Consider the following 19899-nt stretch of genomic DNA (forward strand, 5'->3'; position numbering starts at 1 on the left):
GCACCTACAGTCCAAATGGCTAAGAGGCTATATGGCTAAACGGGTAGGGTACCTGTCCATCCGGCTCATCCTCGTCACTGTCAGTCACCCTCTCTTTACACTTGAGGTCTATGGATCCCTCAGGGCACGAGTCCTCTGGAAATAAAGAGGATCCGATAGGTCCAATCAGACATGATAGGACAGTAAAGACATGGAAATAAAACAATAGTGAACGTGCCATTAAAAACGGACCACTATGAGACAGACAAGCAGCACAGCAGCTATAGGAGTTGTCTTTAGGATAGTTACTGTAGTAAAACATATATAGACTAAATGTGCAAGACATTGAGGAGCCACAGAACAGCTATAGAGCAGCATTAAGACCATATACATTGCATTCAGTAAGTATTACAGCCTTATTCTAAAATTGATTATCAATCTACACCCAATACCCCATAATGACAAAACAAAAACCGTTTATTTATATATATATTTATATATATATATATATATATATATATATATATATATATATCCCGAGGCTGTAATCACTGCCAAAGGTGCATATATATATATATATATTTATATATATATATATATATATATATATATATATATATATATATATATATATATATATATATATATATATATATAAAAACATTTACATAAGTATTCAGACCATTTACTTTGTTGAAGCACCTTTGGCAGTGATTACAGCCTCGGGTCTTCTTGGGTATGACCCTACAAGCTTGGCACAACTGTATTTGGGGAGTTTCTCCCATTCTTCTCTGCAGACTCTCTCAAGCGCTGTCAGGTGGGATGGGAAGCGTCAATGCATAGCTATTTTCAGGTCTCTCCAGAGATGTTCGATCGGGTTCAATTCCGGGCTGTGGCTGGGCCACTCAAGGACATACAGAGACTTGTCACTCCTGCCACTCCTGCGTTGTCTTGGCTGTGTGCTTAGGGTTGTTGTCCTGTTGGAAGGTGAAACTTTGCCCCAGTCTAAAGTCCTGAGCACTCTGGAGCAAGTTTTCATCAAATATCTCTCTGTACTTTGCTCCGTTCATCTTTCCCTCGATCCTGACTAGTCTCCCAGTCCCTGTCCAGGCCAAAGAGTTCAATCTTGGTTTCATCAGACCAGAGCATCTTGTTTTTCATGGTCTGAGAGTCCTTTAGGTGCCTTTAGGCAAACTCCAAGCGAGCTGTCATGTGACTTTTACTGAGGAGTGGCTCCTGTCTGGCCACTCTACCATAAAGGCCTGATTGGTAGAGTGCTGCAGAGATGGTTGTTCGTCTGGAAGGTTCTCCCATCTCCACAGAGGAACTCTGGAGGTCTCTTAGAGTGACCATCAGGTTCTTGGTCACCTCCCTGACCAAGGCGCTTCTCTCCCGATTGCTCAGTTTGGTCGGGCGGCCAGCTGTAGGAAGAGTCTTGGTGGTTCCAAACTTCTGCCATTTAAGAATTATGGAGTGTTTTTGGGGACCTTCAATGCTGCAGAAATGTTAGATCTGTGCCTTTCCAAATCATGTCCAATCAATTGAATTCACCACAGGTGGACTCCAATCAAGTGGTCGAAACAGGATGCACCTGGGGTCAATTTTGAGTCTCATAGCAAAGGGTCTGAATACTTATGTAAATACCTTTTAATTTTATTTGAAAAATTTAATAATTTGAAAAATATATAAAAAACAGTTTTATAAAAAAATATATAATAATGAATCCATTTTAGAATAAGGCTGAATACTTTCAGCATGCAGTGTAAATAGAATAGGGAATCTACTCTATTTTATTTCAGCGAATGAGACAGTGGACACACAGAGTAGTCACCATAGAGATCCTATTAAATTACTAGAAAGGCTATGTCATTAACCTTACAAGTTCCAGAATGGAACGATAATGGAAGCCATTTTGGTCAGGGAGAAATCCAAACCAGTCTAATTGAAATTAATGGCGGTAGAGGCATAGGTGATGCATTTTCTGCTTCTATTTTTTAAATTCTACTTCCTAATTCTATGGGAGCCACACTAAATATGACTGCGACCTCACCCATGACATCATCGTCCCCCTCTTCCTCACAGATGACCATGCGCTCCTCGTCGCTGGTCACGTCCTCGCTGGCCCCACACTGTGTCAGGGAGAGAGTAGGGGGGCGGCTGCGGAATGAGCCTGCCCCTTCTCGACACAACTGGGAGTGAAACACAGAGCTAGAAGTTAGCTCCACTGTGATAGAAGGTTTGGCTCAAAATAGCCGCCGTGCATGACCTGGGTGTGGGTGCTATTCATTGGTGGTGAAGGTGAGTGAGTTCCCTTCTTACTATGCTAAGTGCTTTGAGATATAATGCAGTATTTTACTGGAAAACTATTACTAAACGGAAAAATAAGAAAAATGAAAGACCAAAAAGGGGAGAAAATGGTGTACAAAACAGGTAGAACAGAAGAAAAAGTGATGTCACCAACTATATCAGTCCTCTGTACCTTCTCCACATCTCTAGCCCGCTCCCTCTTCTCCAGGCTGTGTACTGCACTCTGGGAGAAGGCCCGGGGGCGAGGGAGCTGACCACTGTAGGCCCCCGCATGACGCTCAGAGCCCCCAGGCCAGTCCGGGCCTGCCGCACCCTTCAACTCCATTCCCTGAGAGACTGACTCGGGCTCTACGGCAGAAGAGGGGGGTAAAATAGTCTTAGTAAAATCACATTAAACAGGGCTGGTTACCCAGACACAGATTAAGCGTACTCCTGGACTAAAAAGCACATTCAATGGAGATTTTCAAATGAGCTTGCCATTTAGTCCAGTGTCCGGGAAACAGGCCAATAGAGTACATTGTATACAAGACATACCAAAATAGCAAATACACTCATACAAGCACACAATCACACAATTACACACAACCAAGAAGCTTAAAAATAGCTTGTACAAGCACAGGAAAAAACAAACCCACCCACACACATGCACCTTCAGAGGAGTGGAGCACGGAAATATACAAATAAGTAGATAACACTTTTCATCAAAGTGCTCTCATTACTATGTACATAAAGTGTAAGACCTTAAGATGATAAATAAGCACACACAAAACACACCTATAGTGAAAAGACATGCACAAACACACACACACACACACACACACACACACACACACACACACACACACACACACACACACACACACACACACACACACACACACACACACACACACACACACATTAACACACACGCACTCTGACCTGTGCTCTCAGACATGCTCCTCTCGCGTGCCTCTTTGGCCCCTGGGGTCTCTCGGCCCTCAGAGATAGACTTCCTCCTGTCCTTGTTGCACCACTTCCAGTCTGGGTGGGCCTTGAAGTGAGCCTCTTTCACCTGGGAAACAGAGAGGGAGGGAAGGAGGGAGGGAGAATGGAGGGAGGGAGAGAGAGAGAGAAAATGGAGTCAGGCACGGAGTCATAACATGAAAAGGATAGAAGGAAGGACGGAAAGAAAACATAATATCCTATTCTCCAGTTTAGAGTCCTTGGGTGTATTGAAAGGCACAATAAACAATACAATCAATTGATATTAACATCATTATTATAGCCTGGTCCCAGATCTGTTTGTGCTGTATGGTATATGTACGAGAGGCATGGCCGATTTAATTAGGGCCGATTTCATAACAATCGGTAATCTGCCTTTTTGGACACCGATTATGGCCGATTACATTGCAATCCACGAGGAGACTGTGTGGCAGGCTGACAATCTGTTACGCGAGTGCAGCGTCAAAAGGACTTGTGGCTGGAAGGAGCCAAGGTAAGTTGCTAGCTAGCATTAAACGTATCTTATAAAAAACAATCAATCTTAACATAATCACTAGTTAACTACACATGGTTGATGATATTACTAGGTTAACTAGCTTGTCCTGCGTTGCATATAATCAATGCGGTGCCTGTTAATTTATTATCGAATCACAGCCTACTTCAACTTCGCCAAACGGGAGATGATTTAACAAAAGCGCATTTGCGAAAAAAGCACAATCGTTGCATAAATGTACCTAACCATAAACATCAATGCCTTTCTTAAAATCAATACACAGAAGTATATATTTTTAAACTTGCATATTTAGTTAAAAGAAATTCATCTTAGCAGGCAATATTAACTAGGGAAATTGTGTCAGTTCTTTGCGTTCAGTGCAAGCAGAGTCAGGGTATATGCAGCAGTTTGGGCCGCCTGGCTCGTGTGAAGACCATTTCTTCCTAACAAAGACCGTAATTAATTTGCCAGTATTTTACATAATTATGACATAACATTGAAGGTTGTAGAATATAAGAGCAATATTTAGACTTAGGGATGCCACCCGTTCGATAAAATACGGAACGGTTCCGAATTTCACTGAAAGAATAAACGTTTTGTTTTCAAAATGATCGTTTCCGGATTTGACCATATTAATGACCAAAGGCACTTATTTCTGTGTGTTTATTATATTATAATTAAGTCTATGATTTGATAGAGCAGTCTGACTGAGGGGTGGTAGGCAGCAGCAGGCTCGTAAGCATTCATTCAAACAACACTTTACTGCGTTTGCCAGCAGCTCTTAGCAAAGCTTGAGGCACAGGTGTCACGGCCGTTGAAAGAAGTGGACCAAGGTGCAGCGTGGTAAGCGTACATTTTCCTTTTTATTTCAAATTTCGCCAACAAAACAACAAACGAAAGAGACAACCGTGAATCTTACAGGATATTAGTGCCACAAACAAAGTTAACTACCCACCACGAAAGGAGGGAAAAAGGGATACCTAAGTATGGTTCCCAAGACAACGATAGACAGCTGTCCCTGATTGAGAAACATACCAGGCCATAACAAAGAAACACAAAATCATAGAAAACAAAACATAGAATGCCCACACCAAATCACACCCTGACCAAACCAAATAGAGACATAAAAAGGCTCTCTAAGGTCAGGGCGTGACAACAGGGCTGTTTATGACTTAAAGCCTATCAACTCCCGAGATTAGACTGGTAATACTAAAGTGCCTATAAGAACATCAAATAGACAAAGGTATATGAAATACAAATGGTATAGAGAGAAATAGTTGACGCGTTATATTTCATAGAATAACTTGCGGCGGAACATGAAAGGGTTTCCTTCGTTATTTTACCGTTCATGTCTTCCATAGAGAATGTCTTGATCTACTTCAAATAAGGTCTGCGTTTCGTGCAGGTTTAAACCGCCTCAGTGTTTTGATACCCGTGTAAATCTGGCTAGGATAAGGTAACGTTTGTCAACATATTTTAATAAATCCACTCTGCAAAAAAAGAAAAGTGTTATATTTAGCCAATATTGATCAGAGTTACCTTGTCCTATGGATATCTACACAGTTATCAAACTGGTATGGTGGTGTAAGCCTACACGAAACAGACCTTATTTGAAGTGAATCTAAAAATATCCTATGGAATAAATGAATGAACGGCTTTTCAGATTTTGCTGGAAGGTGCCATGGGAATTATGAGTCACACTTTGGTAGTCAATTCCTACCATACCCATTATTAAAATAAGATTTCCTGCATATAGAAATTACAGTTTTTGTTTTCAACATTCATCACAGGTAACTTAAACTCTAGTTTTTTGTTATTCAAACAGTTGAGAGTATTTGTGTCTCCTAAGCAGACTCTTCAGTATCCTTGTCACTTCAGAGAGCTGTGCGTGTACGATTATATTCATTTTACAGATGGCTGAGAAAAGCAGAGCACCAATGTGGGACTATTACATTGAATTGGCACCACGGAAAGCAATGTGTCTTATTTGTGATAACTGTCATAATTACAAATATATAAATAAAAATCGTCCGATTAATCGGCATCAGCTTTTTTGGGTCCTAAAATAATCTGTATCGGCGTTGAAATATCATAATCGGCCGACCTCTAATATGTACCAATGATATATATAACCCCTGGATTGCTGATGCTGTGTATTGGCCACTGAGAGGCTGTGAAGCCACCGGTCGGCCATATTGGCACTCCCCAGTAGGAGCAGTCCATAGGAATGAAAGGAATTGTACAGTATTTCAATTAAATGTTTCAAGGACAAAATTACATATATTTAAGTCGGGTTTTTTTGTACTGAGGACAGTAACATTAGTACTCTCAAATAAATAATTTAATATATTTTTATTAGATTTATGTTTAGTTAACATAATTGAATTTGCATTAAGGTGTCTGTAACAGAAGATGAATGTAGACATTAATAAATGCATTTCTATCGCTTTCAAAATCGTTTTCACAATGGAGGAGTACCAAGATGGCTGTGCGGTGGCTTCAATACAGAGCCCCCTGTCAGTCATCCAGGGTTTATATACATCATTGCTATGTACCTGGAAGGCGAGGTCGTGGTACTTCTGCTTCTCTTTGGGCCCCAGGGCGTACCACCACTCGCCCAGGATCTTGCTGACCGTGCGGTTGTCCTGGTTGGGGTGCCTCTGGTGCACCAGCGCCCGGTGACGCTTGCTGAAAATCATGAACGCGTTCATCGGCCGCCGAATGTGGTCCTTTTCCCTCTAAGAGAGAGAGAGAGAAAGATAAATGTGATAAGAGGGTGCATGGAAGGGATGAGCCACAAGGAGTATGTCAAATTTGTCCCTAATCACTGATACAGGGTCAGTAGCCCCCTAATGGTAAGATTGGGATCGGGGGTCAGGTAATCTGATCCTCGATCTGTAGATAATGGCAATTTCTAGTTTGAGCTAATAGCACACAGAGAGAAGGACACATAATGTATGTGAGTGGGAGATATTGGACTGAGAGACACAGATAAGAAAATAAAAGCCAGAGACAGACAAGCAGAGAGCTCACCTTTCTGTCTCCATCTTTGGGAAGGGCGCTGAGGGACTGAGTGCGCCTCTTAATAGGGCTCGTAGACGGGGCAGGATCATTGGCTACACCCGGAAAAAACCTGCCAATCAGAAACTCAATGTGATAGCGGCCAGCCAATCAGAAAGTCAGTGTGAATATGGCCTGCCAATCAGAAACTTAATGTGAATATGGCCTGCCAATCAGAAACTTAATGTGAATATGGCCTGCCAATCAGAAACTTAATGTGAATATGGCCAGCCAATCAGAAACGTAATGTGAATAAGGCCTGCCAATCAGAAATGTAATGTGAATAAGGCCTGCCAATCAGAAACGTAATGTGAATATGGCCTGCCAATCAGAAACGTAATGTGAATATGGCCTGCCAATCAGAAACGTAATGTGAATATGGCCTGCCAATCAGAAACGTAATGTGAATATGGCCTGCCAATCAGAAACTTAATGTGAATATGGCCTGCCAATCAGAAACTTAATGTGAATATGGCCTGCCAATCAGAAACGTAATGTGAATATGGCCTGCCAATCAGAAACTTAATGTGAATATGGCCTGCCAATCAGAAACATTTAATAATGTATGAATGTGTAGGACAGATTTTCCAATCATCTTCAATTCTGTGCTAATAGCTATTTCTTCAAGAGAATATGCCATTAGTAACATACTGTACCTGGATAAAGAAAGGTTGAGGAGGACAAAAAGCTTTTATCCTTCTTCATCACTTAAATACCAAGCAAATGTTGTGGTTTTAAGTGGTACATTCTATTGTATACAAACACAACTATGACACTTTCTCTATGTAGGTCTCTCCATCAAACTAAGAGAATTCAACAATCAATTACGCCAGTGCAATTGAAAGAGAACTGGTCTTGTCCTACTGCAATGCAAGCCTTTGTGATGGAATGTTCTAGAAAGCCATAGTGGGGCTGTCAAAGATTACAGACAACATTATTTCCTTTGACATCCCACTCGTAGTGTGTCACCTGCAATACAACAGTCGACACACCTTCAATCGACCATTAAACAACCTATTTTAAAAAACGTACGGGTCGTCTGCATCGCTCTCCGTCTCGCTGTCGGCTCCACCTCTTTCTGCTCTTCCAGCTGGGGGGTCGTTGTCTTTGGAGGAGGGTGGTGGGCGGGATGGAGACCCTTGCTCTGCGTCTGGTGGACCCACCCATCCGTCACTCACTAGGGCCACCCCACAACGGGGCTCTGAGACAAGTGAGAAGGGAGTTAGTTGGTGGACGCTGGTTGTTTTTCATCCCTCATCTATAACTGGTTGGTAATTATCACTCTGCTCTGTGTCCTGACACCCACCTCCTGCACAGTACATTATTTCCAGAGAACGCATAGCCCCTTGTTGATTATCCCTTACATTAAGAAGCTAAAATGGTTTAATAGAGAAATTATGATTATTGGACACAATGATCAACTCGATGTAACCCATGTAACTAGATCTCAAGGTAATTGCAAAAACACGCAGGTCGAATGTCACCAACATTAAAAAAAAAAATGTTTTATTTGTACTAAGAGTTATTTATTTTTGTTCAGTTATTGAAGTTATTTATTTATGAAGTGATGCAGTGAAAGATTTAGTGAAAGATGTAATACGGTATACTGTACACTAAATATCTTTACAAAAGAAGTAAGTACAACACATGAGTTGTGTATGCAACCTGACTAGAATAGGCCTATTTATTTCAACACGAGTGAAGTGTTGAACAAATCCTCACCTTTGCTCTGATTGACAAGCTGTTGGCCATCAGCGGGCTGGGCAGCCACACTCGATTGGCTGGGCTCCAGGAAAGGGACCAATGAATGCCAAGGAAACACTGGCACTGAACGGGGCTCCACATTGGTCCATACTGTGGGAGGAAAAGGCAGATTCGGAAGGAAAATATTAAGAATAGTTGGTGATTTATTTTTAGTCTCAAATAGTGAGGGTTAACTGTAGTGGTTCCCAAACGTCTTCGTGCCATGACGGCGTGACCATACTGAATTCTCCGCCATTTGAATTCTCTTGTGACTCTTAAGAAAACAAAATATTTCCTGTCTGAGCAGTCTTTAGTCATGCCCCTCTCAGCCCCATTGGGAATTGACCCACCATTTTAGAAAACACACACTCTTAGAAAAAAAGGGTTCCAAAAGGGTTCTTCGGCTGTCCCCTTTGGAGAACCCTTTGGAGAACCCTTTTTGGTTTCAGATAAAACTCTTTTTAACATTTGATTTAATGTGATGTTGGCCAGGTGAGATACTGTACACGAGGAAGGATGACTGAGTTGTGTTTACAGGACAGAGGGGTTTCTTCTCACAAGTGTTTGAAGTCTTGAACTTGCAAGCCCTCCTCAGATAATCTCATGACATTTGGGAGGGCCACGGCGGAGCACGTTACTTCATACACACACGCTGAGACTACCGCTCTAGACAGGCTAGCGTTAAGCATTCACTTCCTCTCCCGTTGACTTCAATGGGACCAAGTGAACATTTGAAGTGGAAGTTAGGATTCGCCCCCATAGAGTACGACTTGACAGAATAGCGGAGAAAAGCACGATCCAATAAGCAAAGAGAGCTCTACACTTGACTGCACTAATTCTATCCAGAGACAAAGTATCCATGACAACACTGTAATACTATTGGTCCTTTCCATTTCAGCGGGATAAAAAAAAAAAACACTGGACTTGCCCTTGGTACTCTGCCCGAGGTTGTGCAGTGTCTGCTATATTGAGCGCTGTGTGTGTTTGTGTGTGTCCTCCCTGCCCTCAGCTGCCTTGCATGTTTAGACACGTCCCTTTTTCAAAGTTGAACTGAAACTGAAGCACACAGACCCACACCCCTTATCACACACTCGTTGAACCCCCCCCGCCCCACTACACACACACACACACTGAGCCACACCCCTACAAAACATTCTGAAAGGCACACCAGACGGCTGAACCACAAACGTTACACTACCATATGCCTGACACAGCGCTCTTGCAGCCATGTTGCGCCATTTCACCACACTCAAATGTACAATTATTGTCACTGAAGTCACTCATTTTTAAACATACGTAACTGCCCAAATAAAGAAAACACTTGAGTAAATGAGGGTTCTGGCGCCTCTGCTAAGGTGTGGGGTGCAGTTTCCTGGCATGGTTTAGATCCACACAACCCCTTAGAGGGCAAGGTAAACAGCAATGAATACACAGCCATTCTGAGTGATCACCTTCGACCTGTGGTGAATCATTTCTACCCTGATGGGAGTGGTCTCTTCCAGGATGACAACGCCCCCATCTACAGGGCACGAGTGGTCACTGAATGGTTTGATGAGCAGGAAAACGATGTAAACCATATGCCATGGCCGTCTCAGTCACCAGATCTCTACCCAGTTGAACACTTATGGGAGATTCTGGAGCAGAGCCTGAGTGAGCTTTTTCCACCACAGTCAACAAAACAACCAACTGATGGAATTTCTTGTGGAAGAATGGTGTTGCATAACTGCAAAAATAACTCTTCCCATTTCCCTTATCACTGATGTATGTTACTATGATGTCTATATACCCCTAACCTCTATACACATCTATATACTAACCCCCATACACCTCTATATACTAACCCCTATACACCTCTATATACTAACCCCTATATACCTCTATATACTAACCCCTATATACCTCTATATACTAACCCCTATACACATCTATATACTAACCCCCATACACCTCTATATACTAACCCCTATACACCTCTATATACTAACCCCTATATACCTCTATATACTAACCCCTATACACCTCTATATACTAACCCCTATACACCTCTATATACTAACCCCTATACACCCCTATATACTAACCCCTATACACCTCTATATACTAACCCATACACATCTCTATATACTAACCCCTATACACCTCTATATACTAACCCCTATACACCTCTATATACTAACCCCTATACACCTCTATATACGAACCCCTATATAGCTCTATATACTAACCCCTATATACCTCTATATACTAACCCCTATACACCTCTATATACTAACCCCTATACACCTCTATATACTAACCTCTATACACCTCTATATACTAACCCCTATACACCTCTATATACTAACCCCTATATACCTCTATATACTAACCCCTATATACCTCTATATACTAACCCCTATATACCTCTATATACTAGCCCCTATACACCTCTATATACTAACCCCTATACACTTCTATATACTAACCCCTATACACCCCTATATACTAACCCTTATACACCTCTATATACTAACCCCTATACAACTCTATATACTAACCCCTATACACCTCTATATACTAACCCCTATATACCTCTATATACTAACCCCTATACACCTCTATATACTAACCCCTATACATCTCTATATACTAACCCCTATACACCTCTATATATTAACCCCTATACACCTCTATATACTAACCCCTATATACCTCTATATACTAACCCCTATATACCTCGATATACTAACCCCTATATACCTCTATATACTAGCCCCTATACACCTCTATATACTAACCCCTATACACATCTATATACTAACCCCTATACACCCCTATATACTAACCCTTATACACCTCTATATACTAACCCCTATACACCTCTATATACTAACCCCTATACACCTCTATATACTAACCCCTATACACCTCTATATACTAACCCCTATATACCTCTATATACTAACCCCTATACACCTCTATATACTAATCCCTATATACCTCTATATACTAACCCATATACACCTCTATATACTAACCCCTATACACCCCTATATACTAACCCTTATACACCTCTATATACTAACCCCTATACACCTCTATATACTAACCCCTATACACCTCTATATACTAACCACTATCCTATACAACTCTATATACTAACCCCTATACACCTCTATATACTAACCCCTATACACCTCTATATACTAACCCCTATACACCTCTATATACTAACCCCTATGCATCTCTATATACTAACCCCTATATACCTCTATATACTAACCCCTATACAGCTCTATATACTAACCCCTATACACCTCTATATACTAACCCCTATACACCCCTATATACTAACCCCTATACACCTCTATATACTAACCCCTATACACCTCTATATACTAACCCCTATACACCCCTATATACTAACCCCTATACACCTCTATATACTAACCCCTATACACCTCTATATACTAACCCCTATACACCTCTATATACTAACCCCTATACACCTCTATATACTAACCACTATCCTATACAACTCTATATACTAACCCCTATACACCCCAATAATAATTGTTGTCTTACCTGTCCCAGGCCGTCCAATGATGATGTCCTTGCGGGGTGCAGGGTGAGGGGACTCGGCTGGTAGGATGAGGGGCAGCAGGGCGGTTGGAGAGGGGTGGCAGGCTACCGGCTGGGGCAATGCCCCTCCAATGGCGTCCTGGTGCCCGCCGGGCTTCCTCTCCCACTCTCTACCTCCTGATCCAGAGCTGGTTAGGGCGGAGCCAGTAGAGGAGATGGAGGCGGAGCCACCACTGAGGGTGGGGCTGGAGTGGGCAGGGTGTCCGGCGACGGCTGGGGTCAGGGACTGGGAGGAGGTTACAAGGACCAGGGTGGAGGCGGGGTTTCGCAGGAGGACTGCGCCATTGGTGGCGGCGCCGTTGATGGGCACGGGTGCTTGGAGGCCGGTGGCAAGGTGCAGGGGCTGGCTGTGCTCTCTGGAGGAGCGGCCTCCTCCTCCCCTCCTCACCAGGGGTCCATCTGTGAACTTGGCCAGGGGGACGTCGGGGTTCCGCACGATGACGGGGGAGTCTCGCAGGGGCACGACGCGGCGGGGACTGGGGTCCTGGGGCAAGGGGGAGGGAGGGGTGGGGGACACCAGCATTGGCGGGGGGGTGGAGGCGGCGGAGGACGGGGGGCGGCTGGTGGCGCTCCGGGGCCGGGGGAAGGAGAGGGAGGAGGGGGTGGTGGGCTGGCTCTGAGGAGAGAGCACCCTGAAGGCGGCTGGGCTGAGGCCTATAGTCTCCCCTAACTGCTGGTCGGGCTTGGCGTAATCCTGGGCAGAAAGGGGCAGGGGCGGAGGAAGGGCATCCAGTTTCCGCTTGCTGGGGCTCATGGGCACAGTGAAGGTGAGGTTGGTCTGGAAGGTGGGTACGATGCCCGACAGGTGGCGCTCGCGCTCCGAGCCCGGCGTGACCATCTTAGTGCCGCTCAGGTGACGGTGGCGGCGAGGGGTGAGCGAAGGCGGCGCCGTGATGGGGCTGAAGGTGGCCGGGCGGAAGACGAAAAGCGGGGAAGGCGAGGGCGACGGTGTGGGCGAGAAGGGCGACTGGTTGGAGATGGGAGAGAAGGAAGGCGTGCCCGAGCGGGAGCTGCCCAGAGATACCAGCATTGTGGCCGCCTCGCACTCATCAAAGTCGAAGCGTGATAAGTCCTGGGGCAGGAGCGAGGGCAGGACCAGGCGGGGGCGTGAATCCCCTCCCCTACTGCTCGCTTCGCTGCTGTCTCGCGACGTGTTGTCCCAGTCGAACTCTGAACTGGTCCGGCCGCAGCCCAGCCTCAGGTCTGACGGGGTTAGGGTGCCCGTACTGCTGGCCCCACCACGGTCTCTGCCCCCTCCGCTGGCCTCCATCTCTTTAGTTCTCATGGAGAGATGACGCGAGCAGTACCCTCTTCTCTGGGACTCCTTAGAGCAGCCCTCTCTGGAGCACAGCCTCCTCCACTGCTTGCCGTTGAACTTCTTGCGGATGCCCGTGGGGGTACACACCACGTCGCCCTTCTTGTACTTCTGCTGGGCCGCCGTGAGCGGGGTGCGGGAGCGCGACGAGGATGTCGAGCACGAGCCTCCACCCCCTCCAGATGCACCGTGGGAGATGGAGTTTGAAGAGGGTGGCTTATCCAGGGAGCCACGGGAGGACGAGGAGGACAGAGGAGGGAGCTGAGGGGTGGCGATGACGGCCGCCCCCGCTGCCAGCGCTCCCGACTCCAGCCCCAGTAGCACCGTGGGGGAGGGAGGGGGGTGGGGGTTGAGGGCCAGGTGGGGGCCCACCAGCGGGGTGCCGCCGAGGCTCCGGACCACGGACAGGTGGGGGCTGAGGTAGCCCGGGGGCGGCTTGGAGAGTATGTGCCTGTGCTGGGACACCGCCAGGGCCTTGGCCGCCCCCCCCGCCGCCCCCATGGGCACCATGCTGAAGTGGGACACCTCTATGTCCTCCTCGGGGGTCAGGGGCATGAAGTGGTGGTGCTGCTTGGCCCTCTCTCGGTTATCTCTCTCTTGTTTCCTCTGGAGCTCCCGCTCTCTCTCCACCAGGTCCTTCTCTCGCTCCCAGTCTCTTCCAGCCACCAGACTCAGCACCGAGGCGGGGGTGACGGGGGAGCTGACAGTGGAGGAAGACGAGGAGGCGGGGGCCGTTCCAGGGTATGAAAGCCTCCCCAACACGGACCCAGCCACAGTCGCGCTGAGCCCCATCCCACGGCTGAGGCGACACAGCTCCTGCTCCACCTCTATCTCGTCCCTGTCCTCTTTCTCTCTCTCGCTCTCTCGCCCTCTCTTGGCGGCAGCATCGCTTTCCTCTCGCCCCCCTCCGCAGGGTCCCAGGTCCAGGTCCCAGGGGGGCACCAGCAGGCGGAGGCTCTGACGGGACACCCACACAGCGGTCGGAGTGCCCACCCTGCCATCCCCCTCCTCATCCCCTGGGGGCACTCTGTCCTCTAACAACACTCTATAGGGGTAGGACACAGCCGGGTGGGAGTCCACCTGGGTGACCAGGCCCTCTCGGTACCACTGGCGCTGGGCCTCTGTGGTGCCGCCGTCCTCGTTACCTCCGAAGGGCACGCACACAGCGGTGCCGATGGGGACGGCTTGGGAGCCGGGCGGCGGGGCGTCCATGATAATGTCCACGGGTCCCTGGGAGCCCTCACGGAATGGGTAGCGGTAAAGCTCCTTCTCACCGTTCAGCTGCACCTCCAGGCTGCCGTGCTCGCCGCTCACCCGCCGCACCACTCCCGCTCTGAACACTGAGTCCATGCTCTCCCTCCCCCCTCCTCCGTTCTCCTCTTCCCCCTTTCCAGTCCTCCTCCGAGCCTGCCTGGCTAGCACCCGCTGGTTCTTTAGACCTTTGGCCAGGGCGTCGGCGAGCGCGTCCGACAGGCTCTGTGGGGTCGGAGTGTGCTGGGTGCTACGTTGCACCAGGGCCAGGGTGTGTGCTTCGGTGGTGAGGTTGGTGTGGTGAGAGTTGGAGCGGTGTGGCTCGCTCACGTCCAGGTCGTGTTCGCTGGCCGTGTCTGTAGAGGAGCAGCGGACAGGGCTGGGGGAGATTTCTCTGCCTCCCTCTGGGCCTCTCCTGACTCTGTCCCCTGTGGGAGGGGGTCCAGGTGTGTTATCCCTGTCCTGTGGTGGAGCTATAGTGGTGATGTAGTCCTCCACTGGTCTCCTGGTCTGACTGTTGATGTCAGTGAGCGAACCGCCCTCACTCGCCGCAGACCCGGGCCCCGAAGATAAGCTCGACAACTGACTTCCGGCGTTACTGTCACAGTGAGCACTATTTCTGTTCAGTGGAGGTGCGCCGGTGTTGCCGGGGTGTCCGTGGTTGGCGGCGGCAGCGGCGGCGGCAGCACAGTGCTCAGAGGTGTACTTCTTCTTGGGGACGCGGGCCTTGAAGGTGGCCGTCTTGCGGTTGGATGAGGGGTTGGGGCTGTTGGCAGCGCTGGTGGCACTGCTGCTGCTGTCTGTGCTGTGGGCGCTCAGCGACTTGACGCTCCCCGGGCGGGAGTCCTCCGACTTCACAGGGAGGGACCCTGCTGCTGCGGCCGCTGTCTCTGGGAGCCGGGGCCCCTCTCTGTGACCCTCCCTCTCTGGCATGGCCATCGTTGTGAGTGTCACAGACTCCTCCTGAGAAGACTCTGAGTGAGATGAGGTTTGGGGTGAGGTCTGAATTTTGGGGGATCGGTCTCTGTTCTCTTCCGAGTCTCTTTTCTCTCCACTGTCCCCTGTCCCCCGTCTCTTCCCCCCTTTCGCTCGGGTCGACGGGGGCGAGCGCCTTCCTTGCTTTTTAATCGGCTTCATCTCTGCATTGGGAGTTTTCTTTACTATTTACAGTGGCTTAATTTTTCCAGAGTCCAGAATCTTTGTTCCTCTCTCCTCCCTCTATTTCCCTGCTCTTCCAGCTCCTCTCTCTCTTCTCCCGCCCTTTCCTCTTTCTGTTTCTCCAGCTCTTTCCGCCTTATTGCAAACCCTGAAACAGAGCAGAGTGTAACAAGGGATGGATTATTCATGTGGTGAATGCACTGTGACATTATACAAAGCCTATTCACCAGATAAGGTAACGGTGGGGAGAAGTGGTTGTCAAAGAAAAACTGGACCCAGTTTTACCAAATAATTTCAAATACAGACCTATTCTATAAAACCATGTATTTTGTGTCCTTGGTAATGCATTCATTATTGATATGAATGATATATCATTCAACTCAAGAAGTAATGGGTATTACCATTTTATTACAAAATCATTTCACATGAATTTCACTGAGTGTACAAAATATTAGGAAAAACTGCTCTTTCCATTACATAGACTGACCACATGAATCCAGGTGAAAGCTATAAGTCTTGATACAACTGAGACATGGATTGTGTGTGTGTGTGTGTGTGTGGCATTCAGAGGGTGAATGGGCAAGAGAAAAGATTTAAGTATCACATATAATTATACACATAACCCTGTGTGAATACAAATGAAACCATAATGAAGCAATCTTATATAGTGTGTAAAGTAATATAACAATATAGCAGAATAGTGGCGAGCACATTTGGAAGTGCTTGTCCAGACAAGTCTTCACCCACACACACACACACACACACACACACACACACACACACACACACACACACACACACACACACACACACACACACACACACACACACACACACACACACACACACACACACACACACACACACACACACACACAGACTCTCTCTCTATCTCTCTCTGGTTTCTTGGCTATTACAGTTGAGGAGGGGGAATTCCTTCTTGTTCACTCGCATTTCTCTCTTTCTCTTACTCACTCCTTCTTTCTCTCTCTCTGGTTCTCGGTGGTGACCTTCATCTATTTCGTAGCTGAACCAATCCGCCCCTACAATCCACACTTCCTGTCATTACCTAACTTCCTGCTACTTCATTATCCTCTGTCTTTAGCCCTCTCTTTCTCCTTAGATTTCATACCAACAACCACTCTCTCATTTAGAGGCCTTTTTCACTGCCAGGGAAAACATCTATGTTGCTCGAATTCTGACAAATGTTGATGACAGAAACGAACTGAAAACCAACAGGTTTGGTTTGGGTTTTCCATTGAAGCAGGCAGCGCCATGTGTTGTAGGCCTATCATGCTTACATTCTGGGTCGTTTGTTCCAGCACACAGTTCCCATGCGCCTCAGAGTTTCAGACAACACAACGCCGTGATTCAACAAAAAGTCTATCTAATCCTCTAGCAAAGCAGGACCAAAGACAAACATCAAAGTCTAGACAAAATGATATTGTGGAGTATGAGTTTGCTTTTATCACGTTGGGATTTAATGCTACATGTCATGGAGAAATGATCATATTTATTGAATATTAGGTTGTTACAATGTCATGTACGTCTAGTAATTTAATTCATTTAGCTCTACAGAACTCCAAGGTATCTATCCACTTGTAATGAGAAACTACAGACCTGTATTGTTGTGACCACACTACACGTAAACTGCTGTTTGATAATACACACAGATACAACCCGGTACCTGTGTTATGCAAATTATATTTGGGAGACTTGAGATTGCGTTCAAAGAACTGTCATCATAATGTCATTTGTTGACTCACTTTTTTCAAGTTAGAAGTGTGCACATTGTTTACTCAATAGTGCACACCGGCAAGTATGTGGGTGAGTGGCATAACAATTTCGCTAAACGAAGGTACAACGCGTTTCCCTTCTAAATGTATGAGCCTTATCCATTTATCAATATTGCGTCAATGTTCACTCTTCTGTTGTGTCAACGTTCACTCGGGCTCCAGAGTGGCGCAGCTGTCTAAGACACTGCATCTCAGTGCTAGAGGCTACAGACACCCTGGTTCGAATCCAGGCTGTATCACAACCGGCCGTGATTGGGAGTCCCACAGGGACACAAATGGCCCAGCGTCGTCCGGGTTTGGCCGGTGTAGGCCGTCATTGTAAATAAGAATTTGTTCTTGACAGACTTGTCTAGGTAAATAAAGGTAATAAAATATATATGTTGCCTATATCTATGCTGTATAAACTTAGCATATTACCATGTTATAACATTGCCATTTGTCACAATTGGAGAACTTGTGGTAATATCCTATGTGACCATAATGAAAATCAATATTCACATAACATCCCAATGTGCACAGACGTCAATTCAAAGTATAGTCTACGTTGGATAAAGGTAATTTCATTTAAATGACGTGGGAAACACGTTGATTCAACCAGTGTGTGCACAGTGGGGTGAATTTACACCTCTACAGTTTCGATTCATCAATACATAACTATTAAACGATGATAACTACTGGAGAATATTGACCTATAGTGCAACTACCGGATAATTTACAAACTTCACGTAGGGCCTGCCTACCAAAGTACTTAGGTGTAGATCAAAAATGTAGCTCAAAAACAAACTACAACCCTAAACTGAAGTACTGTTAGATGCAAACGAATGCAAGAACGGCGTCACTGTTAGTTTTGCTGAATAGTAACGTTACCGTGCTGTATATGTGTCAACCACTCTTATTGGTCGTAGTGCTTTGCGATTACTATCAGCTTACTACACAACAGGGCCGTGAAGTCCAGTGACGCAGGTCTAACAACACAAGGCCGCTTAGAAAAATCTTCTTCGTGCAACATTTAACACGGGACATTAAACATTTAAAGGCCTAGTATTCCAAAATATGTTGCTGTGGAACAACTCATAAAAAGGTATTACAAACAGATTTAGGCTTACTTAAATCTAACAATATGTAATTAACGTTACATCGTGCGACAGAAGCCAAAGTAATTATGCTGCGAATTAATTCGTGACAACCGTTGTAAAATGTAGACATTACTGGATGCAACTTAGTAATTAATTTACCGGCGAGTGCAAACTGCAACGTTGTACATTAAGTTACAATAAAAAGTAAAAATTGTGGACACAACGTAGAAACGCGGCCCACAAGCCTGCAGGCGAAGGACAGATTCAAATAGACATTTTGTATCACGAATAGTAGCCTATGTAGAGATAATAAAGCTAATAACTATGTCGGTGATACAGATTGCTTCAATGTTTGCTTTCAATCGCAACCTAAGAAAAACACTTCTAGGAAGTCTCAGTCTTATAATGGCAGTTATGGCGTTGAATATTTTCTGGGGGAAAAGTTTTAGGCTGACAATCCACCCGCACCGCTCCCTTTTCATGAAGTGTGGCATCCAATCATCTCTTTACTTCTCTCCGTAGAGTATTATAAAATATGAAAATATAATTGTATTAGTAGTTATAGAGGGTGCTTATTATTTGCAACGTCTACAACGTAGCAGGTCGACAAAGCAAAACAGGCTACTGCAGTGCTGCAGAAGAAAGATTTGTAGGTTTTACTCACCACAAAATTATTTTCAATGCAGATATTTATCGAGTCAGTAGCGAAATCGTTAGGCCTATAATCGGATATCCAGGGTTGACATTTAACAGACTGTCACATTATCTTTATTCTGTAAAGCAACTTAAAGGAGGAATAACTACTGACTGCTCTGTACATTCTACTCTACAGTCGCAAAATGGTGAATGAAGCCCTAAGCCTTGACACTAGTCCATGTAGCCAATCAGAGGACACATTTGAGTACAGTAGCCAGTAGATTTCATGAATCCAAGGAACTACATGCAATGTATATTTGATTGACACCGTGTTTAGTCGAATCGTGCTGTGGCAAAACACCAAACAGCTGTTTAGCACAGGGCTGCGGCATCCAATAGTGCTTTAGGGGAGGTCTGCTGACGGAGTAGGCGGGCGAATGGAATAAAAATAACTCTCCTCACCAATCTACAAACGCATAC

General features: G+C 45.8%; 1 protein-coding gene across 3 annotated transcripts in view; it reads right to left on the reverse strand.

Annotated features, from left to right (window-relative positions):
* LOC129819725 (protein capicua homolog) overlaps nt 1-19636 on the reverse strand; it is a 34208-nt gene extending 14572 nt beyond the window's left edge. For 2 of the 3 annotated variants that reach the window (XM_055876260.1, XM_055876259.1), the window contains exons 1-10: nt 19448-19636; nt 12131-16059; nt 8546-8677; nt 7856-8024; nt 6797-6896; nt 6319-6501; nt 3208-3340; nt 2459-2634; nt 2030-2168; nt 53-135 (exon numbers count right to left, since the gene is read on the reverse strand). In XM_055876260.1, the coding sequence (XP_055732235.1) occupies nt 53-135; nt 2030-2168; nt 2459-2634; nt 3208-3340; nt 6319-6501; nt 6797-6896; nt 7856-8024; nt 8546-8677; nt 12131-15890 (4875 nt within the window). In that variant the 5' untranslated portion in view covers nt 15891-16059; nt 19448-19636. The remainder of the gene's footprint in view (nt 1-52; nt 136-2029; nt 2169-2458; nt 2635-3207; nt 3341-6318; nt 6502-6796; nt 6897-7855; nt 8025-8545; nt 8678-12130; nt 16060-19447) is intronic. The other variant, XM_055876261.1, reaches the window with a different exon arrangement.
* Between the last annotated feature and the right edge of the window lie 263 nt (nt 19637-19899).

The sequence above is a fragment of the Salvelinus fontinalis genome, chromosome 22 (genome assembly GCF_029448725.1).
Source record: "Salvelinus fontinalis isolate EN_2023a chromosome 22, ASM2944872v1, whole genome shotgun sequence".
In the NCBI taxonomy this organism is placed as follows: Eukaryota; Metazoa; Chordata; class Actinopteri; order Salmoniformes; family Salmonidae; genus Salvelinus; species Salvelinus fontinalis.